Consider the following 15632-nt stretch of genomic DNA (forward strand, 5'->3'; position numbering starts at 1 on the left):
ATACTAAAACAGTTCCTCACCCCTGTATTAGAGTTTTGTGACCTTTTATTTGAGTTAGATTAAAAAAAAAAAGAAAAAAGCAATACAAATCTGCTCACACTATAGAAAATGCTTAATACTATCCAGAAGAGGACAATCTGATTAACCACATATCAACATCAGTGTGGATGAAATATATCATTCCCCACTCACTTTCTATCCACAATATTTCAATGTAATATTAATAGTATTACAATTTTAATATGTACTTCATATCCATCACAACTTTGATATGTATACATGTCAAGGCCATGATGAATATTTCCATTAACCAACACATTGATGCAAGGTTGCAATACCATTAAGATAGCAATGAAATAACATGAATACCTAGTGTAAAATGGTTGATGGTTGTAAGATGGTTTATCTACCTTGGTTATTTAGGTAGTTAACAGACTAAGTTTGTGAAGGAGGATCAACTAGATTATCCTTCTTTCAACGAATCAGCCCAGTTGTTACTTAAATGAAGTGTGACAATTTAATTCCTGGAAGGGCCAAGTAGTGTCACACGTGGTGATTTGGTTGGAGTCACGAGAGTAATCATGTTTGTACATCTTTTAACTAATGAGTATATAAAACTCAAGCCGATAGAGCCATTTGCTAGTTGGTTTTTTTGGATGTCACATAACATCTAGACATGATAACCTGTGAGTTATTTCAGCATTTTATAAAATATCTACATTAAAAAAAGTCATGCTATTTGTATGTGAAATTTGATCCAAATCTTTTATAAGCACCAAACAAGAATCTTTATTTAGTTTTTCTTCCACTGCTGGAGATACTTCATACATTTATACATTCTAATATAGATTCTTTAATTAAAATCTAAAAATAATGAACAACAACAAATCAATATTAGATGAAGAATTTCAAAAAAATTAAATCACTAACAATATTTAACTGAATATTCTTAAATTTTTCTTAACTGAAACGCTTCCCCTGCACCCACCCACCCACCCGCTCACAGTTAATTTGGCTGGATTTCAATTAAAACAATAGAAAACAGAATTACAAAACAAACAAAAAAAGCTAGACTATGGCATGCATTTGGAAATAATAAAATATAATTAATAAGCATCTTGCTTATGAATATGTACATAAGATCCCTTATATCTAGTATTATACCTATTAATTATATTAATGTAATAATAAAATAATTACTTTTTTAGTTATTATATGACCATTGTTATCTCCTCCCTAAAAATGGCAGTATGGGTATTAGAAAAACTGATCAAGAGAAATGACTTTCTGCTTATCACATTTTTCAAGAACAGTAACATATGTAAATTTAATTCATCCAAATTTATAAAAAAAAGTTTCAAAAACTTACAGGTGACTAACATTTATGTTTATCATTTGTTTATAAGATCATATCTATGTGTTAATCAGCAAGAAGATGACATGATTTTTGAAAATATGGGTTTCTTAGTTTTTAACTTACAAATCTTAGAGCTGGGTTAAAAATAAAGCAATTGATTAAAGACTGAAGACTATGAATATAAGAGTTCTGAGAAAAATTAGAGGAATGAAGAGATGGCATTAATGGCAGAACTATATTAATAATGAAGATATTAGGAAGGAACGTGACATTGTTAATATTCAGGAATGTGCTGTGTGTGTGCACGTGCAAAACTAATTTAAGATGGTATAGTTGCTTAAACAGAATGGGAGAGAAAAAGTTAGTAAAACAGGTGTGTTTTGCCAGGATGGCAGGAAGAACCTAGATGGATTGATGCAGTCAGAAGTACTTAGAGGTTCTGACAGATAACAATTTGGGAAAAATTGCCAACAAGAATGATTTAACTTTTCATGTAGTACTATGATAAATATCTGGTATACCCCCCCCCCCCAACGAGGATACATACAAGAAACTTGATGATGATGATGATGATGAGATTTCTCATTAAACATCTGAGTACAATTTTCAGAAATTACAAAATCATAATTTAGAATGAAATTTAAAAATAATAATAATAAAAGAAAAAAAAACCCTTAAGACATTTGTAAGTCATAATGAATTCTTCTTTAGCCTCTTTCCATCCACTACTGGATATAAGCCTCCTCCTTAACTTTACAGTTGTTTCTATCTTTATCTAATGCCCACTATTTAATGTCAAACCTTTGCAGACCATTGCTCTATCTTAGTCTTTGGTAGCTAAAGAACAAGATGAAGGGATGCTTTCATCACCATGAATTTTAAGATTTCACTTGCTAGGTATTAAAAAAAACAATTTCATTAAATATCATAATTTTGAATTTCAAAAAAAAAAAAAAAAATAAAATAAAAATTCTCATTAGCAGTTCTGATTTCCAGATCATATTTAAATTTATCATAATTTTAAGCGCAAAAATATAATTAGAACTTCATTGATTTTTAAAAGTTTTATAATCATTAATGTCCTTCAGTTATGTTTACAAATATCATTTTTGTTGTATAATTTATAATAGATGTCAATCTAGCAGATAAGGCAGGATGGCAGGCATATCTAAAAAATAAAAAAAAAAATAATAGAAAAACTGAAAAAAGTAACAAAAGGAAATGTCATATATAATAAAAGTAAAATACAAGTATCAATGTGTTTCAAAAATTTTACAAAATTTAAATGGGCTGAAACAACATTTCCTTCCCATTTTTTTAAGGAATATGTTTATTTCAAGATCTTATTTTGCATGTTTAGGCTTAAACTTGTTATTCTTTTAGGATAGCTTTCACACCATGCCATAATCATAAATAACAACTCTTGCTATTTCTACTGATATATATTTCGATGATTGCTTTTTATAATCACTTAGGAATGTTAATACATCAAAGAATCCTGATATCTAATAATTTCATTTCACCTTGCATAGTGCTTTCATTGCAGAACAAAGCGAGTAGGAAACAGTCTGCAAAAATGTATAATCTGCCAAACCAGTACTGTAATCTGAATTAAGAATTCAAATTTAATGTGTTATTCACATCCTGAGTATAAGTTGTCTCTAATCTCCATATTTATAGACTTAAAATCTAAGTGAAATTTCCACATCAAAATGAGTAAACATAAGAATGTGGAACTGGATAATGAGACTTGTTATTTGCATTAATGGCTCTGGTTCCATGGAAGGTTCTACTGAAAAACAACAAAGTAGGAAGTGAATACTAGACATACAAGAAATGTTCTCAGAAAATTTGGAGAAAACAGAAGTTAATAATAATGGTAAGTACTTGCTGGCTTTCTGTTCAGGAACATGAGGTAGTGATTACTAGACATTATGTTTCTGCATAAAGATGTGTATTCACATTTTTATGCTGGAAATATTCACATGGGAAAAACAAAACAAAAACAAGAAAAGTCTCACTGACTATATGGTACTGTTGATAGTAACATCTTCACGCTGGTTTCCAAGACAATAGGAAGATCAGCATTTAGTTTTAAGATAAAAAGATTTAAAACAAATCAAAGATGATTCGTTTTAAAAATGAAAGAGCTTGAAGACAAGAATCAAACTTCGAAATTCAATGGCAAATTCTGAACAAAATATTCCACTGATTCAGGCAATGAAGTATGCCGTGAAGTTGTCTGCAAGGATAGAAAAATCAGAACACCATGGTGGATGCAAGAAGTTAGAAGCAGTCAAGAAAAAGAAGAAAGCATATCTAAAGTTCCTGGGAAGTTAGTATGTGCTTTGAGAGAATGCAGAAATGTAAGAAAACAAAGCAATGTATAAAACTAGCTCAATAAAAGTCATGGGAAGACTTTTGTAAGAATATAGAAGATAACAAGCAGGAGGGTGGGAAAATGTTTTGGAGGCTATTTAAAGAAAAAAGAAAGTTTAGAAATGAAGGAAAGAGTATAGTAAAAGGAATAAAAGTGATACGAAAATTAAAGATATTCTAGAAATATTTAGAGGAATTACTTTGAAAAATTACTGAATGAAACAAGAATGCCAAGAATATAGTCAAGAGGAATGTAATCAAGTATACATATCAATATTTGAGGTATCAAAAACAACCATCCAAAGCCTGAATTGTGGAAAGGCAACTGGAGCAGATGATATTTGATAGAAATGCTCAAATATGGAGGTATAAAAATTTTACAATGACTATAATGCAAAATTATGCAAGTATACTTGCATAATTCTTACTTGGTAGGGATGGAGAAAAGCAAGACAGGTTCAGGCCAAATATATGTTATCAGGATCAGATTTTCACCTTAGCACAGATAGTTGAGAAATCACTGGAATTTAATGAGGGTCTGTTTTGAGTTTTGTAATATCTGGAAAAGGCATATGACAAAGTTCTAAGAGAAAGGTTGTTCAAAACACTGCACTTCTATAGTGTAAATTGTTAATATATTAAATAGTTAATATAACATACTAATATTATATTAACTAAACTTACTTATCCTCTTTGTGCCCCATAGCACAAAATGCCAGATCCATTTCCTCCAGGTATCTCGGTCTTGTGTCATTAATTCTGTCTTTTCTCTCTCTCTCCAGAGAGAGAGAGAGAGAGAGAGAGAAGCAGAACATTTTCCCTTCCTTTTTCTATCATTTTCTATCTCCTCCTATAGGAGCTGAAGTTTGGCAGCTCCTATAGGAGGAGATGACCTTGCTAATGTTTCTGCCTGGTATCTCCGCTTGGGCCTGGCTCCCACTGAAGAGACCTCAATAAAGGTCGAGACTAGTCTGGGTAGTGGCCCTTCCCTTAATGCATAACATTATACATATCTGCAAGATGTGTTTTGCATTATGGGAGATACTGAGATAGGAGTGTTGGTAGCTTGCTCCACCTTTGCAAGGAGTTGCCCGGTGTTGTACTACTTTACCCGTCCTGAAGATACTTTCAGGCACAAACTTTGTTTGCACACACTTGGATAAAGGATTAAACTAAATTTATTACATATAATGTTATGAAATAATGTTATGTTGTCATTGCAGATTTTTTTTCCCTTTTTAATGGATACATTAAAACAATGCTTTAGAGAAAAGCATTTTTTATCTATTAGTATTAATAATAAGTAGAAAATAAGTAAACTGAATGTGATATTTATATATTAATGGAAATTATTTTGTGTAGGACAATGAATCCTTTGATGTAATAACAGTTTGCAGTTTTCATTCAAATAAAGACAATTATGATAAATTTTGATAAGCAGTAACTGAGATCCAATTATATTAGTAATACACACACATACACATGCAAAGTAGTTCTATCTTGTGATCACTGCTTATCAAATTTTTTTTCAGTGTTTATTAAAAAAATTATAGATAGGCAACAATTACAAAGTTAACAACAATACATATATAACCATTTTTATTGTAAATATGATAATATTTCAGTCATCTGATATAAAAGAACCATGTTTTAAAACTAAAAGAGTAGGAATATTTAAACATGATGGCATGCAAGACTGAAATATCAGTATATTTACAATAAAAGTTGTAATCTTTACACCAATCCAGTAGTTCAATAACGCATGAACTTAGCAGCTTTAGTTTTGCAACTTCAAATAAGTATTAAAAAAATTCTTACATCATACATTCATTTAGAACTGCAAAAGGTATATTCCATATAACTCAAACATACGTTGACTAAAATCATTTGAAACAGAAACTTATACAAAGTTGGAGCTATTGAACAAACAGTAGTATATTTATAGCTACAAAAGCAATGCATTTTGTTCTCATAAGATGAAAGAACCATAATAATTTTTGCAATTTAACAAAAAAATAAAATAAAATAAGAGTATAGTATAAACAACAATACTATCACAAGTGTCCATTTGTAGTGATGCAGATAGTTTAGGTAAACATGTCATGCTTTTAAGTATCTACTTATCTATCTATCTATATAGAATTATATTCTAAACGAAAGTTTAAGTAAATTGTATACACATCAGCTCTACTATTAATACACACAATTCAAAATCCAAGTGATCTACAAATCATCATTATGAGAAATAAAAATAAAAGCATACATAACAAACAGATAAAGCATAATTTTTCCAGTAATCTAAAAAATTAGAGTGTACAAAACAAAATGAAGCACAAAAGTCTTCTAAGCATGCATGGTCATTATTTTACATATATGATATGAAATCATAACTGATAAACCTGTGATCCAGAGGTGCATCTCAACATCTAATGTGCACAATCTTTTTCTATGCTTAACTAAATGAACACAAGTACATATATATCATTATCAGCTAGTTATGTACTAAAGAACATATTAATACACATTGTCCATTTTGTATATATAAATACTGCAATAGGTTATACTGAACATGATGTACAAGAACAGGGCTCACTGGTAATATCTTTTATTCCCCTTCTTTGGACTATGTGTATATGTTGAATTACACTACAAAGAAAAAATATTACAAAAAAATAAATGTTATTAGTAGAGACCATGGGAAAATTATACAATTAATTTAATAATGAAATAATTTACATATTAAGAAAAAATTTCTAATATACCTATTTTTTTAAAAAAATAATATGATTCCCACCTATGAAAGATCGTAAACCACAAAACCTTAGTATGTCATGGGTTGGCTAAGTTTTTTTTTTTTAAATGTAATTCAGAAAGAAACCCTGCTCTGGAGTCCAAACATGGAACTTTTTTCAAGTCTTCACTAAGCAGGAGTGGGAGAGATAGGCAATGAAATTCATCTCTCACCTATTCAAGGATATTCACAAGAAATACATGCTCATGGCAGGATTCAAACCTGCAGACTGTTTGTTGAGTGTGTATGCTATCCACTCAGCCAACCAAGCTGACAGTTGGCACTTGCAGGCTTTTTTTTTTTTTTTTTAACTAAAGCAATGAAAAAAAAAAAAAAAAAAAAGGATATTTTTTTAATTGGAGTGATGACCTTGATATTGTGACAGTTCAGTGCCTCAAATGACAAAGTGATCAATCTAATCAGATAAGCTTAGGTGTTGACAGTTATTTGTAACTTATTTTTAATGGTGTATTAACAACACCAAATGAACTGTTTTATAAAAATGTTTTATTGACTTGCTTATATTTCACTGAATTTCATTTCAAATCGGCATCATCAGCAAAATATAAGCAAGTTAATAAAACATCTTTTAATAAAATAGTTCGTTTTGTGTTGTTAATACCATTAAAAATAAGTAAAGAACAAAGTAATGACATTTATTTATTTTTTTTAATATATATGTGTCATCCATTTACAAAAGATTATAACATAAGCTTACGGTAAACTTACACATGGATGGGTGGGTGGAATAAGTTTTTATATATATTTAATTAATTTATTTTTTGGCATAATTTGAAAACCTGCTCTAAAGACTAAGCAGTGCACTTTTTCAAGCTATTTCAGGTTCACGCCGTCAATAAATGTTTGTTCAATAAAAGTTATGTTTGCATTAATTGCACTTCTTCACCCAAGAAAACATAATATACAGCTAATTCTCTTTTAACATGGCTTTTTTTTTACACGATTTTGCTCTCATCACTTCATGGTTTAGAAAACAAATATATTCTAGAAATAATAAATTACATGATAACTACGGTAATTAACTTAACTTTAATGAAATAAAGGTACAGATATTTCGTACTGAAATTAACAGTACATCATCAGTGTAGACAACAAGCAATTCAAAGGAACAGAATACAAAGCGCATAACAGTTGATGGATTACCAATTAAAAGCTGTTGCCGCATGCTAAAAATTATTATTATTATTATTCAGGCCTCCATGGAGTCAAAAGACTCATCGTGGGAGGGCCTTCCTAAGAAACACAAAGATAGAGAAAGAAACTATCAAGACTCATCGAAGGGAGGTCCCACCCTGAGAAACACAAAGTCTATCATACCACTCCTTAAACTCATCGACCGTTCTTGCTCTCATCACTTCATATGGCAATGCATTCAATGGTTCAACCACTCTCCAAGCAAAGAAACCACTCCTCACCCTCTTGCAAACAGTTTCCTTTCGTGACTTCCAGGGATGGCCTCTTGTCATCACTCCTTCCTGCTGTTCAACCAAGTGAAAGAACTCCCCAGTGTCAACCCTGTAACTAGCTCTCAACAGCTTAAAAGTCTCAATCATATCACCTCTGCTTCTTCTATCCAACAAACTCTGAGGTCCACATTCCCTCAGCCAATCCTCATAACTAACACAGTACAGTCCTGAAACCATCTTTGTTATCCACCTTTGTACCCTTTCCACAGTTAATTTATCCCCTTCAAATTCTGGGGACCAAATCTGAGAACAATAGTCTACGTGTAGTCTGATCAGAGACTTATACAATGGAATGATAACCCTTTTATCTCTGCATGTCAGCATCCTTCTCATTATTGCAGCAATCCTCTGTGTTACCTTCACCACCTTTGCAATATGTCCCCTAAATATCAGGTTTCTATTAATCATCAACCCCAGATCTCTTGTGTCCCCTACTTCCTCCAGTATAACTCCTCCCATAGAGTATGCAGTATCCCATCGATGTTTCCCAAACCTCAAAATCCCACATTTTGCTGCATTAAACTGACACTCCCATTCATTTGCCCATCTATCTAGCTTATTCAAATCCTCTTACATTGCTGCCACATCTGCACTATTACTAATAATCCTTCCCAGCTTCGCATCATCCGCAAACAACTGGATATCCCCTTGCAATCCACTGACAATGTCATTGATATAAACGTTCAATATAGGTCCCAGTACTGAGCCCTGTGGGACCCCACTTGTAACCCTCTGCCACCTTGAAAGTGTCCCACCATACACAACTCTGATACCTATCAGACAGCCAATTCTGAATCCAGTTGACCAATCTGTCATCCAGACCCATGTGCTGCAACTTAAATATCAGCTTATCATGTGGCACCTGTCAAATGCTTTTGCTAAGTCTAAGAAAATGGCATTATATGCCTTTCCCTCATCTAATGCTCTTGTAACTTTATCATAAAAGGCTAGCATATTGCCAAAACAAGAGCATCCCTTCGCAAATCCATGTTGACTCTCACAGATAACACCACCTTCACTGCCCAATGCTGTATATGGTCCCTCACTACTTTCTCCAAGATCTTAACAACTACTGATGACACACAAACTGGCCTATAATTAGACACTTCGAGTCTGCTACCACCCTTATGCAATGGCACTATCTTACCTTCCTTCCATTCCATGGGCACCTTTCCCGCAGCCAGACTTTGAAAAGGACATTGAAAAGCCAGGTCAAAGGCAATGTCAGTTCCCTAGCACATTCTCTCAAAACTCATGGTGAAATACCATCCAGTCCCACAGCTTTACTGACATCCAGAGTACTCAGTATTTGAAACACACTCTCCTCCTGTACCTCTAAACCTCGAACCTGCCCTATCCCTCTAGTATTAAAACTGACTCCTCCAGGATGAAATACTCCAATAAAGTGTTCATTGAACAATTCCACTATGTCCTCTGCATCAGTCACTCTATTCCCATTTTTATCCCATAATTCCCATAATTAATATTAATAAATAATATTATTAATTTTATTCTTAAAAACTTTTTTTTTTTGATGGTTACATAAGATGAGAATCTCCCAAACTTTTGAGAGAGAGAGAGACAATCGTTGCGATTCAGATTTGGGCAATATAAAAGGGCTTCGCAACTTTCTTTACATCGGCCAAATCTGAATCACAACAATCATCTCTCTGTTTCCCAAAAGTTAGGGAGATTCTTATGTAAAAAAAAAAAAAAAAAAAAAAAAAAAAAAAAAAAAAAAAAAAACACGTTTTTAAGAATAAAATTAATAATATTATTTATTAATTTCTAGCACATAGCAACAGTTTTTAATTGGTAATCTGACTGTTATGTACTTTGTATTCCATTCCTTGACTTGCTTGTTGTCTACACTGATGATGCACTGTTAATTTCAGTACAAAATATCTATACCTTTATTTCATTAAAGTTAAGTTAATTACTGTGGTTATCATGTAATTTATTATTTCTGATGTTATGCCACAGGTACCGTTAAAGATTAAAATATATTCTATTTTTACATGGAATATTTATTTAATCCTTGACTCCCTGGAGGTCTCAGATAATAATAATAATAATATAAGGCTGGCTTGGAAGGAGTTAAGCTGTTTGCTGAACAATGATTTCTTGTTTACAATTTGAAATGTTTACATGTTTTGTGTTTTGTTCATGAAAGTTTTGTTTGTGCAATAGAGTTATACAGGCATGTATTAAATTTTGAATTGTTGTATGCATAATATCAAATTAGTAAAATTAATTATTGATTATTTTCAGATATTTTGGTAACATTACCGCATTAATCACAATGCCAGATAATTCAGTTAGATAGAAGATGAAGAAAAGCTATTTAGAAACTAAGATCCAAATTTTAGATCCTTCAGCAGCTGGAGAAGGTTCAATATCCTTAGGCAAATATTTTGGACTGAACAAAACTACCATGAGAATGATTAAGAAAAATGAAGCAGTCATTAGAAAATCTGTTCTTTATGGAACAAAATTAAGTCATCATTGTATATGAGAGACATAAAAGTGAAGATGGAAATGGCCCTAGTGATGTAGATAGAAGATTGCTCACAAAAAGGAATACCTTTAGATGGAAATGTCATCAAACAGAAAACATTACAGTTGTACAAACAGATATGGGGAAAAGGTGCCAAAAACAAGCAAACAACAATTGTGATTTTTCTGCAAGCACAGGTTGGCTTACAAAATTTTCCAAAAGATATGTGCTTCATAATGTAAAAATAAAATGAGAGGTCGCAACTGCAGATGAACTGGCAGCTAGGGAATTTCTTTCAAATCGGTCCAAAATTATTGAATATGATGGTGTAGCCATCATTTTCAATATGGTGTAGCCATCATTTTGGATGGCTACACCATATTGATGGATCAAGTTTGGAACACAGATGAGACTGGCCTTTTTTTTGGAAAATAATGCCAAGTAGAACTTACATAGTGAAATCACAAACACGCTTTAGAAACGTGTTGGTGGCTTTAAAGCAGCTAAGGATCGTTTATTATAGATTTTGGAAAATTAAGGAAACTACTATCATGTTTGAGTAACACTTTAGTTTAATATAAACCAAAATACACACTCGACGTTTCGACCTTCATATCAAGGTCATCTTCTGGAGCATATATACCATATACAGAGAAACAAGCTGCAATACAATCTACATGGTTTGCTAAAGTTACTGACCAACCGTTACAACAATTATTGGCCTGCCCTCTGGTGAAGAAAAAAAAACCAAAAAAAAACTCACTACATCAATGCTAGAGTCCTATTATTATCATCTATTGGTTGTAACATTACATTGGGCTGAGGAGCAACAATTCTATATATATGTATATTAACAACATGATTATATATATAAATTCCAACCAGTTGTTATGGAATGGTTTTCAATACTAGCTGAAGGTTGCCTAGAGTCCTGAAGTATGCTAGATACTAAATATTAAGTAGGCTGAATATGTGCCATCCAGATTCTTGGAATTTTCATGCCACCATTATTGTTGATATTCGGGTGGTTTATCAGAATTTCACAGGCTTCCTTAAATTTTCTTTCATACCAGGTTTTTGTATGTTGTAAAGAGTGGGTACTTTTCCAGTCAATTTGGTGTAAGGTATTAAGAGCATGATCTGAGAGGACTGCTTCACCAAAATTGTTATATTTAATGTGTCTTATGTGTTCCTTCTTACGTATAGGGATGGCACGTCCAGTTTCACCAATGTATGGTAAGTTACAGGTGCAGTGGATGCAATAGACTCCAGGATGTGCTAATGGGAGGAGAGGATCCTTGGAGGAGTTGAATATGTTTTTAAGTTTTATAGGTGGTTTAAAGGCGGCATTGAGTTATAATGGTATAGGATTCTGTTGATTTTTGTTGATTCATACCACCACCCATCACAAAAATATGGAGTCATTAACACGCTTAAAATCAGAGCTATAACAATTTGCTCTAACCAGCAAGCTCTTCAACAAGAACTAAAAATCATCAGCGACACATTTATAAATCATCATCATCAAATTCCTGCCATGTACCCTCAAGGGGTGTACAGGATATGATAGTACTACATAAAAAAATTACATCATTACTAACTTCCTATCTACAATTTTCCTCCAAATCAGTCTGTTACTTGTCAAGACTCCAACATTATCAGATCTTATATGTCTATCGTCCAAGGCACTTTGTACCGTATCAATCCACCTATATTTTGGTCTTCCTCTGGGTCGTTTTCCTGCCAACCTAGCAGAGAACACTTGTTTCGCTAATCTTTTCTCTCCCATTCTATTTAAGTGACCATACCACCTGAGATTAGCTCTGCTAACGCATTCCTGGATGCTGACAATGTCAAGTTCTTTCCTAATATCCTCGTTTTTAATATGATATTGCCATTGATGCCATCTGTTCACGCCTCTAATCTTTCTCAGGACTCTCATATCTGCGGTCTCTAGTCTTTGGTCAAGTGTTTTACTTCTGACCCAGCTCTCAGATCTATAAGTTAAAACTGGTTTGAACACTGTTTTGTATACAGCTAATTTAGTGTTCCGACTAATTTCTCTCTTGTTCCATATGAATTTATTCAATTGACTTCCCACCATACCAGCTTTGCTATTTCTGTTGTCCATTTCCATATTTAATTTACCATCCTCACTAAAAATCGTGCCTAAGTAGCTGAAATGCTTTACTAGTTCCACAGGTTCTAGATTCACAACACAGTTGACATTTTCAATGATTCTGCCTATTTTCATTGTCTTTGATTTTTTATTGCTGACCTTCATACCATATCTATTACAACAGCTATTCAATTTAGTCAGAGAATCTTGCAGGCTTGTAGCGGATTTATTTAGAAGTATAACATCATCCGCATAAAGCAAAGAGCTGACATTAACATCTCCAATTTTGATATCATGTTTAATACCACTTTCCTTCATAATGTGATCCATATAGATAATGAATAACAGAGGGGATAATCCTTGTCTCACACCAGATTTAACATTAAACCATCTTCCTGTACTTCCTTCAATTCTAACTGCTGACTTACAACTCAAATAAAGACTAAGTATTGCTTGATATAATGCCCCATTGACACCATATAACTGCAGCGTATTGAATAGCTTCTCTCTTGGCACCTTGTCATATGCCTTTTCCAAATCGACAAAACTTAAATACAGATCTTTGTTATATTCCCATGCTTTCTCGACTATTTGTCGCAAAGTGAAGATCTGATCCTGACAGCCTCTATTTGGCCTGAATCCAGCTTGTTCTTCACCAAGCTTTTCTTCCACAATTCTTCTCAACCGTTTCTCAAGTATACTTGCATAGATCTTGCCAGGAACACTCAGTAGGGAAATACCTCTGTAATTCTTACATTCAGTTTTATTTCCCTTTTTATATATGGGTACTATGAGAGCTCTACTCTAATCATCGGGAATTCGTCCCTCTGTCCAGGCTTTCTGAACTATGCAGTGCAGCCACTGTAAGACTTTTATACCACCATACTTCAGCATTTCTGGTCGAACATCATCTACTCCTGCTGCCTTTCCACATTTCAAGCCTTTGATGGCTTTTTCTACTTCAAGTATGGATATGTATTCCTGACTGCATGCCTGGTCAGTGCTTTTTACCACTGTGCTGTCATCACTGCTTGTTTCATTTAGCAGTTTTTGAAAGTAATTACTCCATACTTCAAGGATATCTTTTTCTACTGTTTTCATGTCACCTTTATCATCTCCTTTTATAGCACTCTTTCCTCCATTCCTAAGCTTCTTCAACAACCTCCAGAATATTTTGCCACCTTCTTGATATTTATTTTCTATATTCTTGCCAAAGTCCTCCCATGACTTTTATTTAGCTAGTTTTACACAGTGTTTAGCATTCTTGCATTTGTCTGTATATTCTCTAAGAGCACAAGCTAACTTATTTGACAGGAACTTTTGATATGCTTTCTTCTTTTCCTTCACTTCCTCTTTAACTTCCTGCGTCCACCAGGGAGTTCTGATTTTTTTTATCCTTGCACACAACCTCACCACATGCCTCTCTCGCAGAATCAATCAATGTTTTCTTCAGAGTTTGCCACTGAATCTCCAAGGTTTGATTCCTGTTCTCAAACTCTTTCATTTTTTTTCCAATAATCTTTCTGTATTTTAGTCTACAGTTCACATCTGAGAGCTGCTCAACTTTTATAACTTTCTTACATGTTATTCTTTTCAATATGAGATTCAATTTTATCCTGCTCAAGACTAAATAGTGATCACTTCCAATTTCAAATCCTCTGTACACTCTGGTGTCCTGCAGCAGGGAGAAAACATCACTATCAACAATAACACAGTCAATGAGACTTTTCTTATTCCTTGCCTCTTCTTTCCATGTGAATTTGTTCACATTTTTATGTTGGAACATGGTGTTAGTAATAACCAGTCCATGTCCTCAGCAGAAATCCAACAGATATTTGTCTTTATTATTAGCTTTGCTCTTTTCTCTAAATTTTCCCAAAATATTTTTATATGTCTCACAATCATTTCCTACTCTGCTATTTAGATCCCCAGCAAGGACCAAGTTTTCCTTTTTCATTGTGTCAGTTGCTTTGTATAAAGCATCAAAAAATTCCTCCACTTCTACCTTAGTAGAACCTTGTGTGGGACCATAGGCACAAATAAGTCTCATTGTCCAGTTCCCCATTCTCAAATTTGCCCACATTACTCTACTTGAGACTGACTGCCATTCAAGAAGATTAGCCTCGTATTTTGTGTTGAATACTATGGCTACTCCTTCTTTTCCTTGATTGTCATTGCCTGAATATATCATTTTGTATTTATTGCACAAAAAGATCTCACCAGTTTTGGTCTTTTTTGTTTCAGTCACTACTATTATGTCGATCTGGTACTTATCTAATTCCTCAGCTAGCTCCATTTCTTTGCCATTCAGGCTTCTTACGTTGATAGTACCGATCTTTAACTCTGGTGATGTTGAGTTGGGATTTGTTTTCAGATTTGTTCTAGTAGCTGCCTTTTTGCTGTTCGTCCTGGTTCCCTGGCGAAAACAACGGGGGGCCTTGTTTAACTGGGCGACGCCCCAGCCGGCATGAAATTTTGTCATGTTGTTCCATCATTTTTTATTTAGGCTTAACCGATAAGAATACAATTTGGTCAGCTAAATCCCAAATTGCCAGCCCATCCTCGTTCGTTCAGTATCCAAGTAGATACCCAACAGGGTGCACCTCGAGAAGGTGAGGATTGGACATTAGGTCAGAAGCCCTGGTCGGTTCTCCGCATTCCTTTAAAGGCTATGTGGAGGTCTCCTCTCAGTTATACAGCTCTGACCCTTAAGCACCCCTTTATAAATAGTGGCTTTTAATAATTTATAAATAATTCATAAATAATGGCTATAACAAAAATACTATCAATAAAGTCCTTCATAAAACATCATCAAAAACGAATCTAGATTACAGTAAAACCATAGCCATCCCATACATCAAAGGGTTATCAGAAAAAATCAACAGAATCCTACACGATTATAATCTCAATGCCACCTTTAAACTACCAACAAAACTTAAAAACATATTCAACTCCTCCAAGGATCCTCTCCTCCCATTAGTACATCCTGGAGTCTATTGCAT

The 15632-nt window shown here is 33.5% G+C and overlaps 1 protein-coding gene across 2 annotated transcripts in view; it reads right to left on the reverse strand.

The window, feature by feature from the left end:
* Positions 1–946: 946 nt before the first annotated feature.
* NFAT (nuclear factor of activated T cells 3) overlaps positions 947–15632 on the reverse strand; it is a 317259-nt gene continuing 302573 nt past the window's right edge. For both annotated transcript variants that reach the window (XM_090396732.1, XM_090396722.1), the window contains exon 12: positions 947–6382. In XM_090396732.1, coding sequence (XP_090252858.1) covers positions 6378–6382 — 5 coding nt within the window. In that variant the 3' untranslated portion in view covers positions 947–6377. The remainder of the gene's footprint in view (positions 6383–15632) is intronic.

This window comes from Typopeltis vanoorti, chromosome 1 (assembly GCF_054136105.1).
Source record: "Typopeltis vanoorti isolate ZY-2024b chromosome 1, IOZ_Tvanoo_1.0, whole genome shotgun sequence".
In the NCBI taxonomy this organism is placed as follows: Eukaryota; Metazoa; Arthropoda; class Arachnida; order Uropygi; family Thelyphonidae; genus Typopeltis; species Typopeltis vanoorti.